Consider the following 16,192-nt stretch of genomic DNA (forward strand, 5'->3'; position numbering starts at 1 on the left):
TGCTTCATGCAAAGGCTCTCCATCACCTTGGGAAAATTCATGAATGAAAGTTCGCATTGCATTGGTCTTACTTGTGGGGTAATACTTTTTAAGGAACTCTTGTTATATTTGAGCCCAAGAAGTGATTGTATTTGCCCCCAAGTTGTTAAACCAATATTTCGCCTTATCTTAAAAAGAGAAAGGGAAGAGCTTCATTTTTAGAACTTCCTCTAGAACATCCGTGATTTTCAATGTTGAATAAACTTCTAAGAACTCATCCAAGTGCTTGTATGGTTCTTTGTGGCTCATCCCATTAAGTAGGGGGCACATTTGGATGGTTCCCGGCTTTATTTCATAATCGTGAGCCCTAAAGTCTGGTAACCGATAACAAGTCGGTGCATTGCAGACATTTGGAATGTAATGATCTCGAAGGATCATTTGAGGATTGGGAAATAGGTACGCTAAATGAACTCCGGGAGGGAGTTGCACTAAATTGGTTTGTTGCACCATATTAGGTTGTGGAACTACATTGGGCCGTGGGGCTCCTAGAGGTGGTGGTACTACATTGGGTTGTGGCATTCCTAGAAGTGGTGGCACCAATTGAGGCTCAACAAAACCAAGAAGAGGGTTTTATTCTTCCATTGAATTGATTGGGTGGTCAAGAATAGGAAGATTTATTCTAGTACTACCTTTTAACCGTCGAAGGGAAGATTCAAGTTCTTGGTCTAGAGGGACGAAAGGAGTATGAAGAGACCTTCACAACAATTCACAACAACTCCATCCACATACGATGATCCCGTTCTCCTCAATATCAAAATGCAATAAAGTAATGACCACGACAAAGGCCTATACTTGAGCAATAAAGTAATGGCCTCAATAAGGACCTATGTTTAGACAAGAATATAAACAATGTGACAGCCTCGACAAAGGCTATCTCGCAAGCATATATAGCAATGTATAATTATGGTGCAAGAGTTCAAGAAACGCTCACAACGGTCCCAAGCAACAATGTTGTGATCCAAAGCTTGCATCTCTTGTAGTCAAGTACCTAATTGAATATAGAACAAAAAGTAAGAAAATAATAGGAAATTAATCCTACTTGCAATCAAATGAGCACTAATGTCTAATTTGATTCCAATTAAAACCGTTAATCCTCGACAACGACGCCAAAAACTTTATTTGACTTTAGTGTGTACTACAAAATGTGTTAAATTTTTTATATGAAAATGTGCTAAGTGGGCATCAACATTTATATTTATAAAAGCCACAAAACACTTACACGCAAGTATGAAGTGAAAAGGGATCGTCCATAGGGATTAAACACGTGATTGGAATTTAACTTGACTTAGTGAACATGAGATTGAAAGGAAGTTTATTTAGTTGATTAATCTAATGTTCAATTAAATGAAACATGCAATGGAAATAAAACTAAAGTAAATAGGGTTTAAGTGATAGGAAGAGAGTCTTAGGACGTAGGAGTCACCACTAAGCTCATGCATTAAACCACTTGTCTTCAACTAATGGGGAAAAACCATATTGTAATCAAAATGTGGCTACAAGCACATATCAATCAAAAAGATAATACAAATTGCAATAATAAGCATGGACTATCAAATTCAAGCATGAATTGTCTACCTAACTACAATTAACCTAATGGTGTAGTGCAACTCATCAAGACTAAGCATAATCCATCAAGCTAATTAACAATTGTACCAATTAAGACCCATGCATGGCCATCACTAAACACAATTACAAAAAGCATTTAGTGTAGAGCATAACCTCAATTAATTACACATAAGCCAATATGCAACCAACATAGAGAATCAATAGGAAGAATTATCAATAAAAACCTTGGTACAACCAAGTTTGATTATGCAAGATCATAACACAAATTACAACATATAAATCCCCAAAAATTGAAGAACAAGAGTTTAATTACACAAGCTTAGGGCTCATCCAAGCCCTAAGTGAAGGACTAGCCACTCATGGAGAAGGTAGATGTCATCAAGGTGTCTTCAAGATCAATCTCCAAGCTTGGGTTCATCTCTTCGTCTTCTTCTTCTTCCTTGGTTGAAACCCTAGAGAGAGAGTAGATCTGCAAGTTATTCTTTTCTTCTCTAAAATGTCTAACAATTGCTTAGGCTTGCTCTAACTTACCAACAAGTGCCAACCCTTGAAAAGATAGTTCAATCCTCTATTTATAGGTGTCCCTTAGAGGTTAAAACATGTCAGACCTATACCATCAAATGATGCAATCCCGCAGCCCTTTGGTTTTTGAAATTCGAGCCTGAAACAAGCAATTAAAACTGCTCAACTTAAGTTGTGATTGATCGCAGGAAGCCACGATAGATCGTAATTTGGACAGGATCGATCGTAATCCATGGCGGTTGAGTTTGATCTTATCTTCATCAGGATCGATCGCAGACTTAGCAAGATCGATCACAGACTTGGCAAGATCGATTGTAGACTTAGCAGGATCGATCGTAGGCTTGATCTTTGCTGACTGGGTTATCCTCTTCAGGATCGATCGTGGAAAGGTAGGACCAATCGTGGAGCTTGCAAGATCGATCGTGGCTTCATTTTTGGCAATTTCTGGAACTTTTTCTCGCTACATTTGCTTGACTCCAAAAAGACTTTAATGAATTGAATTTAGCCCGTTTGAACCTTATTGACCTAAAATTGACAATAAAACAAATTAAGACTAGAACGGGAAAGTAAGGATAGATGAAAGGTCTAATATACCCAAGATTAGGGGCTGAAATATGCATATTCCAGCACTTATCAGCCACCTCCATTGCCTTCCACCATCGCGACTACCATCACCATCATTTTTGCCGCCTACAACCACCACACCGCCGTCGCCTCCATTGCTTTCCACCACCGCCTTTCGCCACCGTCCTCGCCACCACTACCACCTTCCACCACCACCACCTCCATTGCCTTCCACCACCATCATTGTTGCCACCACCGCCAATACTTCCACCACCGCCTATACTTCCACCACAACAACCACTTCCACCACCACCACCTACACTACTACCACCTTCTACCGCAGCTACCACCGTTACTGCCATCTCCGCCACTGTTGCCTTCCACCATAACAACCACCGTCACTGCCACAGCCATCACTGTCGCCTTCCACCACAACAACCACCGTCACTGCCACAACTATCACTGTCGGCACCACCTCCACCACTACCGCCTTCCACCATCACCACTACTGCGACCGTCATTGCCTTCTACCATCATCACCTAGAACACCAATGCCTTCTAACTCTACCACCATTACTTCCACCACTTTCCACTAACACCACTGTTGCCTTCCGCTACCATCACTGCCGCTCTCCACCACTGCTACCACCGTTACTTTCAAACACCACCACCTACAACACTACCACTTTTCACCTCCACCACCATCATTGCCATCATTTCTTATAAAAAAAAATTATAGAAAAATGTTGTTTTGTTAATTTAGTTTATTTGTCACTAAGAGGGGGTATTTTGGAGAATTCAATTTGAAATTCATTCCATTTTAAATTTTAAATTAATCCAACCAAACACTAGAATAATTACTATCATTCAATTCCTATACGTTTCATATTTGTATCCAAACAATAGAATGTGAATGACCATTCCATTCTCATTCTCACTTCCATTTCATTCCTGCATACCAAACGCAACATTAAGAGAATGGAATAAATAATAGTTGAAAAAGAGAAGGAAAAAAAAAACCCACTTCATCAACATAGTCAAATTCTGTTTAGAAATAAATCAATATATTCACACTATTATCTAAGAATGAATAAATCAATCTAAGCATGTATGACCATTCAATGAGATAAAAGAAGAAATCAGTCTAAGCATATACAACCATTCACTAAGATTTTAAGACAAAAAAAGATAAAGCACAAGAAGCCCTCATACTATTTATTATAGCTGGTATAAATTCCTATATTTTCAAGGACAATACTTGTCTACTCACCAGTGAATAGAAAATTCATGCTTACCCCTGATATAGCACAAAATTAATGGAACGCATGTCCCTATAATATAAAATAATAAAAATTAAAAGATTTGAGAGATTATCCAGATTAAACCCAATATGATCCAAATCTAACTCTCTATCCCCCTCTCTTAGGCTACTTTGGTTTCTCTTTTTGTCCAAGGAGTGAATCAGAAGGGGATTTAGTAAAAAAAAAAAAAAAAAAAAGAAGCTAAAATTCTTAAATAAAATAATATTACAAGATACAAACAAAGTTCTGGATGATAAATACAAAGAAGAACTATAAATGTAATAATACATAGGTATTTGTTTTCCGCCAAAAGAAAAAGAAGACAAGAAATAAGCAATAACAATCTATCCTGCAATCAACAAGTCATCTATCAAACTATGTCAATAAGATTTTAAATAATTTGGTGTACTTTAGATAAAAACAATTGATAAGTATACATAAGGATTACACATTAAACCATGAAACATATATTAAAGTCAAAACTTCTGGTATTAACAGATTAGGGTTTTAGCGAAGTAGTTTGAGAGAGGGAAAGAGAGGGAGAGTTAAATTAGGAGTTGATTTGCATCATTTTGGGTTGACTTGGCAAGCATTCAATTTTTTATATATTTTTTTTATTTTCTATTTTAGAGACACTTGTCACATTACTTTTGCTTCACATTAGGAATAACTTCCTACTCACCTGTGAATAAACAAGTATCGTCCTATTTTCAATATTTGGAACAAATTGCCCTTAGATCAACCCCCCCCCCCCCCCCCCCCCCCCATCCTCTCTGTTTCTACACCGTATCTCTCTCTCTCTCTGGATCAACCACTCCAGAAGAGAAAAAGAAAGAAAAGAAAATGAAATGGGACGACTAATTTTGGCTGTTGCAATTGCAAGCTTTTTTTATGTGAAGCCACCTAATTGTCAGCCCCACACTAATGCAAATCCTAACAAAACTGTTTGCCGATGGCCTTATCTCTTTCCCATCGATTAGTTTTCGCTCATCCTCTTGTTTCTGTCCGGATTCCCCAAAAAAAAAATAAAAAAATAAAAAAAATGAAGCTTTCAGCACCAACTGCTCTCTCGTCAATTCACTTACCTGATCCTAGAGTGTGTTTTAGGGCGACGACGCTTCAATTTGATGAACTTCATCTTTAAAACATAAAGTTCTCAAATAAACACTAAAAATCAAAATTACAACTCAACATGCTGGCTTTGATTGAAATTTGCCAACACTAGCAAATGATTATGAGAACATACAAAATTATTACACGTTTGAACAACTCCTATCACGTCTTTTAGGAGTTGAACAACTTTCAAACGTTTTATTTTTTAATTGAAATTTAACCTGATTCCTCTTATATTTGGATAATTATTTTTACAATGGGGTTGTCTTGTGCTAAAAATATTCCACAAATACCTTATTCAATACTTATTTTTCATTTGTGCTGTCATTTATAATATTCAATATATTATTCTTTATATTGATAGGAATAGCATGAGACAAACAGCAGATCAACTCAATTTTTCAATGTGAAGCCTAACCTAGGTTTAAAAAATTTAATAGTTTGTTAGACTTTGACGACAACCAATATTCAATATAGTTTGTTAGAATAGGAGGATAATTAGAATAATTATCATTCAATTCTTACACGTTTGATATTTGTAATCAAACGTTCGAATGAGAATCATCATTTCACTCCCATTCTATTCTCACATTACTGCATACCAAATGCAACATTAAGAGAATGAAATAAATGATAATTGAAAAAGACAAGAAAAAAAAAAAAAAAAAAAAAAAAAACCCCACTTCATCAACATAGTCAAATTCCATTCAGAAATAAACCAGTATATTCACACTATTATCTAAGAATGAAGAAATCAATCTAAGCATATACGACCATTCACTGAGATGAATGAAGAAATCAGTCTAAGCATATACAACCATTCACTGAGATTTTAAGACAAAAAAACAGATAAAGTACAAGAAGCCCTCATTCGTTTTATTATGTTTGTATAAATTTCTATATTTTCAATATTTGGAGCAAATTGTCTTCTGATAGTCAATTTTGACCAAATTTTTTAATAAAAATTCTAAAATGCCCTTAGATGCAACTATGCAAGGAATTTTTTTAGCACATCCTTCGTGTGGACCCTATTAAGATGGTGCTACCGCGTGGACACTATTAAGATGCTACCTCGTAAGGTTGGCTATGCACAAATTTTTGCCACGCACATCAGCAATTAAGCAGTAGTTGGCTGTAATATTTGACCATTGTATTTGTATATGACTGGCTTTTAGCGCCATTCCGATGGACTTATCCGATCAATTACTTTTTGCTCATCCTCTTTGCTTCTGTCCAGATTCCCCAAAAAAAAAAGAAAAAAAATGAAGCTTCCTCTACTTGCAACCATTATCACCATCTACCTCATCTTCCAGTACCATCTTAGATTTATAGTCAGCAGTAACTCTGTTTCCCCATATCGCCCCTTGGATGATTTCGCCCTTAACTGCGGCTCTACTGGCAACTCATTTGCTTTTGATGGCCGGGAATGGATTGGAGATATCACCAATTCTAAATTTACTTCATCACAAGTACTCAAAGGCAAATCAACGAGCTCAAAAACCATCCACCAATCACTTTTCGTTGACCTTGTTCCCTACATGACTGCTAGGATCTCTCGTTCTCAATTCACTTACACATTTCAATTAAGACCGGGTCAGAAATTCATTCGCCTGCACTTTCTTCCAGCTTCATACCATGGCTTCGATAGATCAAAAGCCCTTTTCACTGTTAAAGCTGGTCCTTACACCCTTCTTGACAACTTCAGCGCTTCCCTTGCTGCTGATGCTCTGGGTGTAAAATATTTTGCTAAAGAATTTTGCGTCAACATTGAACAAAATCAAGTTTTTAGCATAACATTCTCTCCGTCTACAAGTAGTGCAACTGATGATGATGTTTATGCTTTTATCAATGGAATTGAGGTCGTCTCCATGCCCACTGGTCTTTATTACTCTCCCGATGATGATTTGGGTGCTCGTGTCGTTGGCAACAAGTTTCGATACTATATTGATAACAGCACTGCACTAGAGATGGTTTACCGCTTAAATGTTGGAGGGAGATCCATTTTGTCAGCCGAAGAAGATTTGGATATGTACCGTGTTTGGTCCGAGGACAAGAATTACTTGTTACAATCAGGTGTATTATCAGTTACCAGTACCACAAAGGCTGTGATCAAGTATGCTAACATACCCACCTACACTGCACCAATGAAAGTATATAGAACATCTTGGTCAATGGGTCAAAACAAAGTAGCAGATCAGATGCATAATTTAACATGGAAATTACCTGTGGATTTGGGATTCAGGTACCTGGTTAGGCTCCATTTCTGTGAGGTTGAATCCACGACCACTGAGAGCGGCAGCCCAAGGGAGTTTTCTATCTTCATAAACAATCAGATTGCTGAGACTAATGCAGATGTAGTGAAGTGGAGTGGTGGGTACGGGGTTGCACTATACAGGGACTATGTGGTGAAAATAGAAGGAAACAAATTCGAGGGCAAGCATAATCTCATTGTAGCTTTGCAGCCCCAGCATGACTCAGATGCTGATCCAATCCTAAACGGTATAGAAACATTTAAGTTGGCCAACCCGGACAACATTCTTGCCGGTCCCAACCCCGCGCCAACAGCACATTCTTTCCGGTCCCAACCCCTGCATGGAAAATTGGTTTTAGCTTTTGGAAGCCACAATGTAATTACAACAGGTGTGATACTAATACTCACCCTCTTGAATATCATAGTTTACCAGTTAAATACTTGGGGATCAAACTCTGGAGAAAAGAACTTATCATCATCAACACTGTCAAAGGAGGGAGTGTGCAGACGTTTCTCATTTGCAGAGATCCAGTTAGCGACCAATAACTTTGGTGATGAATTCATCATAGGGAAAGGCGGATTTGGTAATGTGTACAAAGGGCTTATCGATAATGGAACCAAGACTGTTGCCATAAAGCGGTTGAAATCGGAGTCCAAACAAGGGTTTGTTGAGTTCTGGATGGAGATTGAGACCCTTTCGACAATCCGGCACGATCATCTCGTCTCTTTGATAGGCTACTATGAAGACTCCCAGGAGATGCTCCTAGTCTATGAATATATGGACAATGGGAGTCTTGCTGATCATCTCTACCAAGCTAGAAGAAAGGGTGATGTCAATTCTCCTCTCTCTTGGGAACAACGGCTCATCATCTGCATTGGTGCCGCACGTGGATTGGCCTACCTTCATACCAGTAGGGACGCCCATCATGGAGTCATACACCGCGACGTGAAAAGCTCAAACATACTGTTGGATAAAAATTGGGAAGCTAAGATTTCTGACTTTGGGTTGTCTAAAATGGACAATGCAGGCCAGTCACAAACCCACATTAGCACTGCCGTTAAAGGTACATTTGGGTACTTTGATCCAGAGTATTTCTTCACTTGTAGGCTGACAAAGAAATCCGACGTGTACGCCTTTGGTGTGGTATTGTTTGAAGTGCTTTGTGGGAGGCCGGCGGTTGATGTAAGACTTGAAGAGGAGCAACATAGTCTAGCACAATGGGCCAAACATTGCATCAGAGAGGGAACACTTGATCGAATAGTTGATCCCAGCGTGAGGGAGCAAATATCACCTCCTTGCTTGAAGGTGTTTGCCGAAATTGCCACCAAATGCTTGCACAATAATCCAAATGAACGGCTTACAATGGCTGGAGTGGTGGCTGGCCTGGAGTATTCATTCTCAGTGGCAAGTGGTGGGGATGAGGTATATCCAACTGGGCAGATCTTGCCCACCCACAATTTGAGAATCTTCACATTTGCAGAATTGAAAGCCGCAACTAGAAATTTCGGAGCTGATACAGTGTTGGGAGAAGGATGTTTCGGGAAAGTTTACAAGGGTCGGCTTGATGAGAGGGCGACATCTAAGAACGGAAGTGGAATGGTCATTGCTGTCAAGAAGTTGAGTTCAGATAGCATGCAAGGATTTGAAGAGTGGAAGGTAGTTCAACTGTACTCAGTCTGTCATTTTACTTATTTGATCTTGGGTGCTTTTAATTTGCCTTTCATAGCTCAATACGGAATACTTGTCATGTATTCAATCTCAGAATCATAGACTAGAATTTAATTATTTCTTCTTTTCATGTATGCCTAAATTTTCTAGATTTAGCTCTTCTCTATTGTCCACATTCTTATAATATTATTGTAGTATGAGAAGTGAAACTATTCCTCATATTTCTAGATTTCCTAAGTGGAATTTATAGAAGTTCTTCTAAATGCTGTCATGTATTTGTTTTTTCGTTTATTTCTGCAGTCTGAAGTGAATTTCCTAGGAAGGCTTTCTCATCCTAACCTTATTAAGTTGCTGGGATACTGTCGGGAGGGTGAAGAGCTGCTCCTTGTCTATGAATTCATGCAAAAGGGTAACTTGGACAACCACCTTTTTAGAAGTAAGTCTGTGTGTGTGCGTGTGTGAATTAATGCAAATGTGCTAACATACTAGTCAGTTGAATTCATTTAATTGGTTCACTCTACACCAAATGCTTTGACTAGTGCAGGGGGATCAGATGTTCAGTCACTTCCATGGGGCATACGGCTTAAGATTTTAGTGGGAGCAGCTCGGGGCCTGGAATTCTTACACACGGCAGGAAAACAAGTAATTTATAGGGACTTCAAGACAGCGAATATATTGCTTGATGCGGTAAGTTATGTGCAATCAACAGATTAGTACCACATGATATATAATAAAGGATTATGAACCCCTAAACTGATTCTAACATTTTCTTCATTTGTTGTTTTTTGCAGTCCTATAATGCCAAGTTAGCAGACTTTGGTCTGGCAAAATTAGGCCCCTCTGAGAGTAATTCCCATGTGACAACACGAATTATGGGCACATATGGCTATGCTGCTCCTGAGTATATTACGACAGGTAACCCCCCTGAACCTTTTTGAGCTTCATCTTTTCTAAGACTAAAGTTGATCAGAATCGAAGTTCTGCCCTTTGCATGATCTAAAGCCACTTGAGCTTGGCCATAACTAAATAAATGGTGTCATATTACTGACATCATGCTTATTTAACAGGACATCTGTATGTAAAGAGCGACGTGTATGGTTTTGGCGTTGTATTGGTTGAAATGCTAACAGGCTTGCGGGCACTTGACCCAAAACGTCCAACTGGGCAACATAGTCTGGTTGACTGGATTAAACCACGATTATGTAACAGAAGGAAGTTGAAGGGCGTAATGGACTCCCGGTTTGAAGGGAAATATCCTTCCAGAGCTGCTACACAAATGGCTCAACTTGCTCTAAGATGTCTTCATCGTGACCCCAAAGAAAGGCCATCAATGAAAGAAGTTGTGGAGAATCTAGAACTGATTGAAGCAATTAATGAAAAACCAAAGATCTAGCCTAGCAACCTTTGTACCATCGTTCCCAAGAGTAAGATAAAAATCAAGCCTAGCAACACTGATCACCACTAGAGTGATGACTTTGATACTACACTTCCTATGAAGAGCTCTTTGCATAGATGTTTTTGTTGGTTGTTTCTTACATTTAACTACCCTATTTCCTCTATTATTCAATGCCTCCATGTATGTAATGAATTTTGTTCTTGTAGTGGTGATTTGTGTTAAGCATTTGAAACTTTTAGCACTAAAACTTTAGTTATTTCTGTAGTTTGTTGAGACATCGTTGTTTATGCTTGGGGGAATTTATTTGTAGTGACAATTAGGAGTCCTAATGATTGTGGTGATGATGAAGGTCCTTATATTGCTTAAATCAAGAGTTGGACTTGACTTCAAGGTAGGATTATTCCTGAGACTCTTCCATCTGAGCAACCTTGACAGATAGTCATTTTTCTTTGTTTTAATTTTCTTTCCATGATTCTTTTTTTGTGTTAACTTATATTGACCAAATTGATCCAAAATATAGCAAGTAGATGAAAATAGGCACACCAATGAGCTCTCTAAAAAGACCTCTCATATTTTGAGATTGTCAAAAGTTGCTAGAATGAAAATAAGGCACTCCAATGGGCTCTCAAAACATGGAATGATAATTGTGTCAAAAAATAGCATTTTGAATGAAATGCATCATTGGAGCATAATTGCAAAAATGTAGAATTTTGACACTGTAACACCTCTCAAAATATCGATTTGGCATGGAAATATAGCATTTTACATTGGAGATGCTCTAACTGAAAAACTTGAATGGGCTCAAGAAAAATTGGGAAGAGCAGAGGAGATGAGGAAAGAACTGAGGAAAACAATTTCTGACCTATGCTCCGAGTTAGCCAAGAGCTAGTTGAAGACCTCTCCTACTGTCACAAAAATCTCTTTGCCGAAGCTGAAGCAAAACTGCAGTACACGGTTGACTCACCCTCTATTTATCCCCCATTGATACAAAACCCATGCTTGATGTAGGTGCATCTTCATCTTTTCCGGCCACGGTTGCCGCCCCTGAAGTTTATCCAGCAGCTCAGGTAAACCCAATTTCCAATTCAAATTTTGGTTCTCAGAAAGATACAGGCTGTAAATTGATGAAGTTGAAATCTAGAGGACTTCACAATGAGAGCTTTAAAAAACAGCACAAACCAATACACTAAAATGAAAAACATTGCTACAGGATTCATAATTCTTTACTTTACTTGCTGAAAATTCATAATAAATAATGAGAACGTTCAACGATGAAACACTAAACATTTTTTATACAGACCAGAAGAGAATCACATTATATTTGACAAATGCTAGAAAGTAAGTTGAGGTTGAAAACTTTCTGTCGATACATCGAGACAATCATACAACTGCAAGTTTCCTCTAAGCTCTCAGCTGGAAAATACAAAACAAAACAAGCACGATAAACTGTTACCGACGCAAACAACATAGTCAATTAAGTCCAGATTTACTAAAACCATAACTGCAAACAGTTTGGTAACAGCATGTATGTCTGCGTGAGTTATGAGTGATCTTACACTGTTAGGTTATCTGATATATTTGCTCTGGTAAGAACAATATGAATCATTATCTGTATTGAGAAGGTGAGAAGTATAAGACAATCCTAAAATCTGAACATAACGCACCTATAACATAAATGTGAGTACATGATGGTGCTTAAGGGAGAGATCCATACCAACAGCACTGTAGATCAAGGATTAAGTTAAAGATGGAAAATTGAGAAAGTGAAATATTTTATAGTTCAACCCAAAAAACAAAAGAACAAATGTCAAAAGCTTGCCCTGATGTTCAAAGTAGTATACCTGGTTTTTTTTGTATATAAAAATAATTATTATAATAATAATTAAATAAATAAAATTATAAAAAATAATTCTTATAACTGCCTTGAATACTAAACAATTAAACATATTAAAGAGTACTGTTGAAAATAAGAGATTTAGAAGCTTCTATGCAAACAGACTTGTAAAGATGTTTTAATAGAATCAAATATAAAATTATTTGCAGATATTCGTATAAGACATCTAAAGCCTCAGTGGGAGTTTAATTCTAGGGTTTATCTTCTTTCAATTCCATTTTTGCTGGGCTTAATTCAGAGGGAGACAGAAAACAATTAATATCACATATTTACAGGAAAACAAATCACAAAAAGACGAACAGAGTTTTATTGAAGTGGATAAAATGCATTGATGCAATGGCTTAAATTAATGAACAAAGCAGAGAGTTGGTATTTTTCAAAGATTAGGTAATTTAGTCACTGGCTTGAAAATAAACTTTTATAACTTAGGAAATGGTTAGTCTTTAAATGAGGTTGTTTGGAAATTGTATGCTGATGACTTTTCGACTACTTGTAAGCTCTAAGGCAAAAAATATGATTTAACAATAAGATAACCTAACAAACGTAACATAAATGGATAAAATAACATGAAAAAATTAAGAAAAAGTAATTACATTAAAGCATTAAAAAAAAAAGAAATATCACCTAAACCAGATGTGTAACCAGATGGAAGATGTTATTTTAGATAGCCCAATTTTATTTAGCTGGTTGTACATTTGCAATAAGATAGTGATGCTTTATGTTAATTTTTAGTTGTCAAATCTTTCTTTAATTACTTTACAGAATTTCTACTCCTATTCCCACTAAATTAAATTTCAAAGAGTTATTGCAAACCAACTGATATAAAAGCACTCAACAAAACAATACTAAAATAAAAGCAAGGGAATTAATTATGGAAAAAAAAAAAAAAGGCAAGGGAATGAGGGGAGACGGAATTTGTGCAGCATGCATACAGCATAACAAAATCAAATGAAAAGGCATTAATATTTAAATAAAATTCATGTCTTTTCTCTTTTGCCTTATGATAAGAATATGCAGTAAAGAAGACAAACTAAAAACCAAATAGAAGATCTTTTAGCATTCTTTTGAAATTGGAGACACAAGGTTTTTCGTCTTCTTTAAGCTAATGTACATGCATAGTGAAGTGTTCAACTAGAGACAAGGGGTATTCCACATCTTGTAACGTTGAGGATATTTTTCACATCACACACTATTTACTATGCATGTACTTTCACGCTCTAAAGGATTGCAATTAGAATACATTAGAATATTAGGTTTTGGGTTGAAAGAATGGGAATATAAGCATTGTAGCCAATCAAGCATAAAAATTCTCATTATATTCTATCCTTTATAAATGCGAGTTCATTGTCAACAATGTTGACCCTATGTTGAGCATAATCATCCATTAAAGTCAGTCCTAGATTGAGCTTAATCATCCATTTAGAAATATTTCTCCTACCATTTAAGAATTTGGGTCAACTATATGTCGCACAATTTGAATGTAGACATTATTTTACTCCACCTATCTCTTATTTACAAGATGTGCCATATACAATTTATTAGGTAAGATCATCTAAAGGATCAAGTAGAGCAAAAAGGCTAAGGTGTGAAAAAAGGGGAAGGAAGAAGTTGAGAGAAAATGGAAGGCGAGCAAAGCGAGGCAGGCAACAAAAACTAAGAGGGCAACAATGTAAAACCAAGCAGCAGAAACTATGATTGCAACTGGGCTATTTAAAGGACAAAGACAAACTGGGCTATAGAAAATAACAGCCAGCAGGAAACAATATTCCAACAGAAACAAAAATGCAAGACAACACTATTCTTCCACCAGCAGGCATATTTTCTAAATGCAAACAAACATAAAGCATCAATTTCAAAACATCAGAATTTCAGCCAAGATCATAATCATGGATATTCCATACAAGCTTGAGCCAAATATTAGAACGGGCAAGTTTAAACTCCATCCAGTCTAGGTAGTCTAAATCTAACAGCATTGAAAATTGCAGCTTGCAAATAAAACATGCATAAACACGTAAAAATTATATTTATATCATTCATAAACGTATAAATTCACATATATAATATTAAACAATTACCTCTGAAAACAAGTACGACTAAGTTCTTCTAACAAACTTGGCAGGCCATGCAAATATTCCTCCCTTAGCTTCTTAAAGCTAAATGTAGTGTCTAACATACTTGCGGTCTTGCAAAAGCTAGCAAAAACAAAAAAAATTTAACATATTCGAATTATTGTAATTCTGTTTTTTGTTATACAGTCCTATATTTTCACTTCCAGAATTATACCATATGTGTTTAGCTAAAATAAAGAGGAAAAAAAAAAAAGGCAGAAAAATAATAAGAGATGAATATGAACAAACAAGCAAAAAAAAGTACGTAGTAAATGACTAATAGAAGAACTTAATTCAAAAACGTGAGGAACAAAAACCAAATGCAAATTTGGGACCCATTTTCATCCATTACGCAGAGAATCTGTTCACCTTTAAAATTTGCCAAAAAAATTTAATGCTGCAAAAGGGTATAAGGACTCCATTCAAACAAACAATGGCCCATTAACTAAGGAATACCACTATATAGCAATGCTTTATATTATACCAGCACTGTACAATAATAAAAATAAAAATAAAAAAACTACTAGTTGAATCTGCACTCAGAATTCAATTAGAGCTAAACTATATAGAGTGTTTATGCAGTCTAAAGTCTATTTGACTATGGCCTTTCCTACAATAGGTAACAGAGTTGCAAGTAAAAACTACTAGTTGTGATATTTTAAGTGATGTTATATATTAAAGAGGAAAAATAAAATAAAAAGGGAGAGAAGAATTTTATTACTAGATCAAGCCCAAAAAGGGAGACAACCTAAACTTCCACTCTCTATCAAAAATAGGACCTAAATCATGCTTTCAGGGGTTTGCTTATATGCTTTGTGCTAGTTTATCTCACAAAAAATTTTTCAAAGATTAGGTTAATGATTGCAATTTTGAATTTCTGTGAACTGTAATACTGAGATGAAAAACCCCTTGTCCGTGAGAAAGAGGGAAGACCATGAGAAATAGAAAAGATGAGGCTCTTACCGGTGGTGACGACGATCGTAGGTCGGCGTGGTGAGAGAAATGAGCGTGAATTGCAGACATAGTAGAGGTTTGGTTGGAATTAGGGCTTGAGTGGTTTTTTTATTTTTTTATTTTTTTGGGGTACTGGTGCGAAATTTTAAAATAACCTCAAAAAATTCGAAGATTAGGTTAATGATTGCAATTTTGAATTTCTGTGAACTGTAATACTGAGATGAATTAGGATAAAACACAAAAAAAAGAAAAAAAATCGTCCAGAACTATTGATCAACAAGCAACAAATTCCCCGAAATTACAAAACTTGCAAAAAAAAAATAATTTACACAGGCTTTTCCTCTCTTACTTCTAAAAATATCATGCACAGACTTCCTTATGTGTGACGGGCAGTTAAATACATTAACTGATTTATCAAAATTATTAAAATACCCTCCTATTATTATCTTAAATTACTAAAATACCCATAAATTTTTTATAAAACTGACGTCATATATATATATATATATATAGATTTTTTTTTTCAATTCATGTACTTTCCCAGAACTCGCTGGAGAACGAAGAGGTCGAAACTAAATCCATTAACGGCGGTCACGGATTTGCTCGCGAAATCAAAGAACATGCTGTTAGTATTGCTGAATTGAAGGCAAAAATAGCTGGACGGACTATTGACTATAGTTCCGATCTCGGGGCGGGATCCTGTCAACACAGCTTCATGCTGGTGGAATTTGCGGGCTACTTCGTTTCATAGTGCCCTGTCCTGAAATGCAGAAAGGAAGGTTTTTGTTCCTCTACCCAAAGTCTCAGTCGAGAGC

General features: G+C 36.6%; 1 protein-coding gene and 1 long non-coding RNA gene across 4 annotated transcripts in view; one reads left to right on the plus strand and one right to left on the minus strand.

The window, feature by feature from the left end:
• LOC132295255 (uncharacterized) overlaps nt 1–15,673 on the minus strand; it is a 41,020-nt gene extending 25,347 nt beyond the window's left edge. Inside the window, exons 1-5 of one of the 2 annotated variants that reach the window (XR_009478396.1) lie at nt 15,387–15,673; nt 14,391–14,507; nt 12,086–12,143; nt 11,284–11,834; nt 971–1,027 (exon numbers count right to left, since the gene is read on the minus strand). This is a non-coding gene — a long non-coding RNA (uncharacterized LOC132295255). The remainder of the gene's footprint in view (nt 1–970; nt 1,028–11,283; nt 11,835–12,085; nt 12,144–14,390; nt 14,508–15,386) is intronic. The other variant, XR_009478397.1, reaches the window with a different exon arrangement.
• On the plus strand, nt 6,196–10,906 carry LOC132295253 (receptor-like protein kinase FERONIA). Of its 2 annotated transcripts, none has more exons than XM_059793437.1 (5): nt 6,196–9,013; nt 9,326–9,461; nt 9,570–9,712; nt 9,817–9,940; nt 10,093–10,906. In XM_059793437.1, the coding sequence occupies exons 1-5, from the start codon at nt 6,368–6,370 to the stop codon at nt 10,416–10,418; spliced, it is 3,375 nt and encodes a 1,124-aa protein (XP_059649420.1). In that variant the 5' UTR covers nt 6,196–6,367; the 3' UTR covers nt 10,419–10,906. The 2 variants fall into 2 exon arrangements, 1 of the variants encoding a protein (XP_059649420.1); XR_009478395.1 differs by having other exon boundaries at nt 6,197–9,013; nt 9,839–9,940; nt 10,093–10,227.
• Nucleotides 15,674–16,192: the final 519 nt, after the last annotated feature.

The sequence above is a fragment of the Cornus florida genome, unplaced genomic scaffold, assembly GCF_030987335.1.
Source record: "Cornus florida cultivar Cherokee Brave unplaced genomic scaffold, ASM3098733v1 CherokeeBrave_3.0.0_Hap2_Chr02, whole genome shotgun sequence".
Lineage (NCBI taxonomy): Eukaryota > Viridiplantae > Streptophyta > Magnoliopsida > Cornales > Cornaceae > Cornus > Cornus florida.

Excerpts from the sequence above, each read along its gene's own strand:
- LOC132295253 (XM_059793437.1), top strand. The coding sequence starts at position 6,368 with ATGAAGCTTCCTCTACTTGCAACCATTATCACCATCTACCTCATCTTC. Across the intron at positions 9,014-9,325 it reads AAGGATTTGAAGAGTGGAAG|TCTGAAGTGAATTTCCTAGG; the intron begins GTAGTTCAACTG and ends TTATTTCTGCAG. Across the intron at positions 9,941-10,092 it reads TCCTGAGTATATTACGACAG|GACATCTGTATGTAAAGAGC; the intron begins GTAACCCCCCTG and ends CTTATTTAACAG.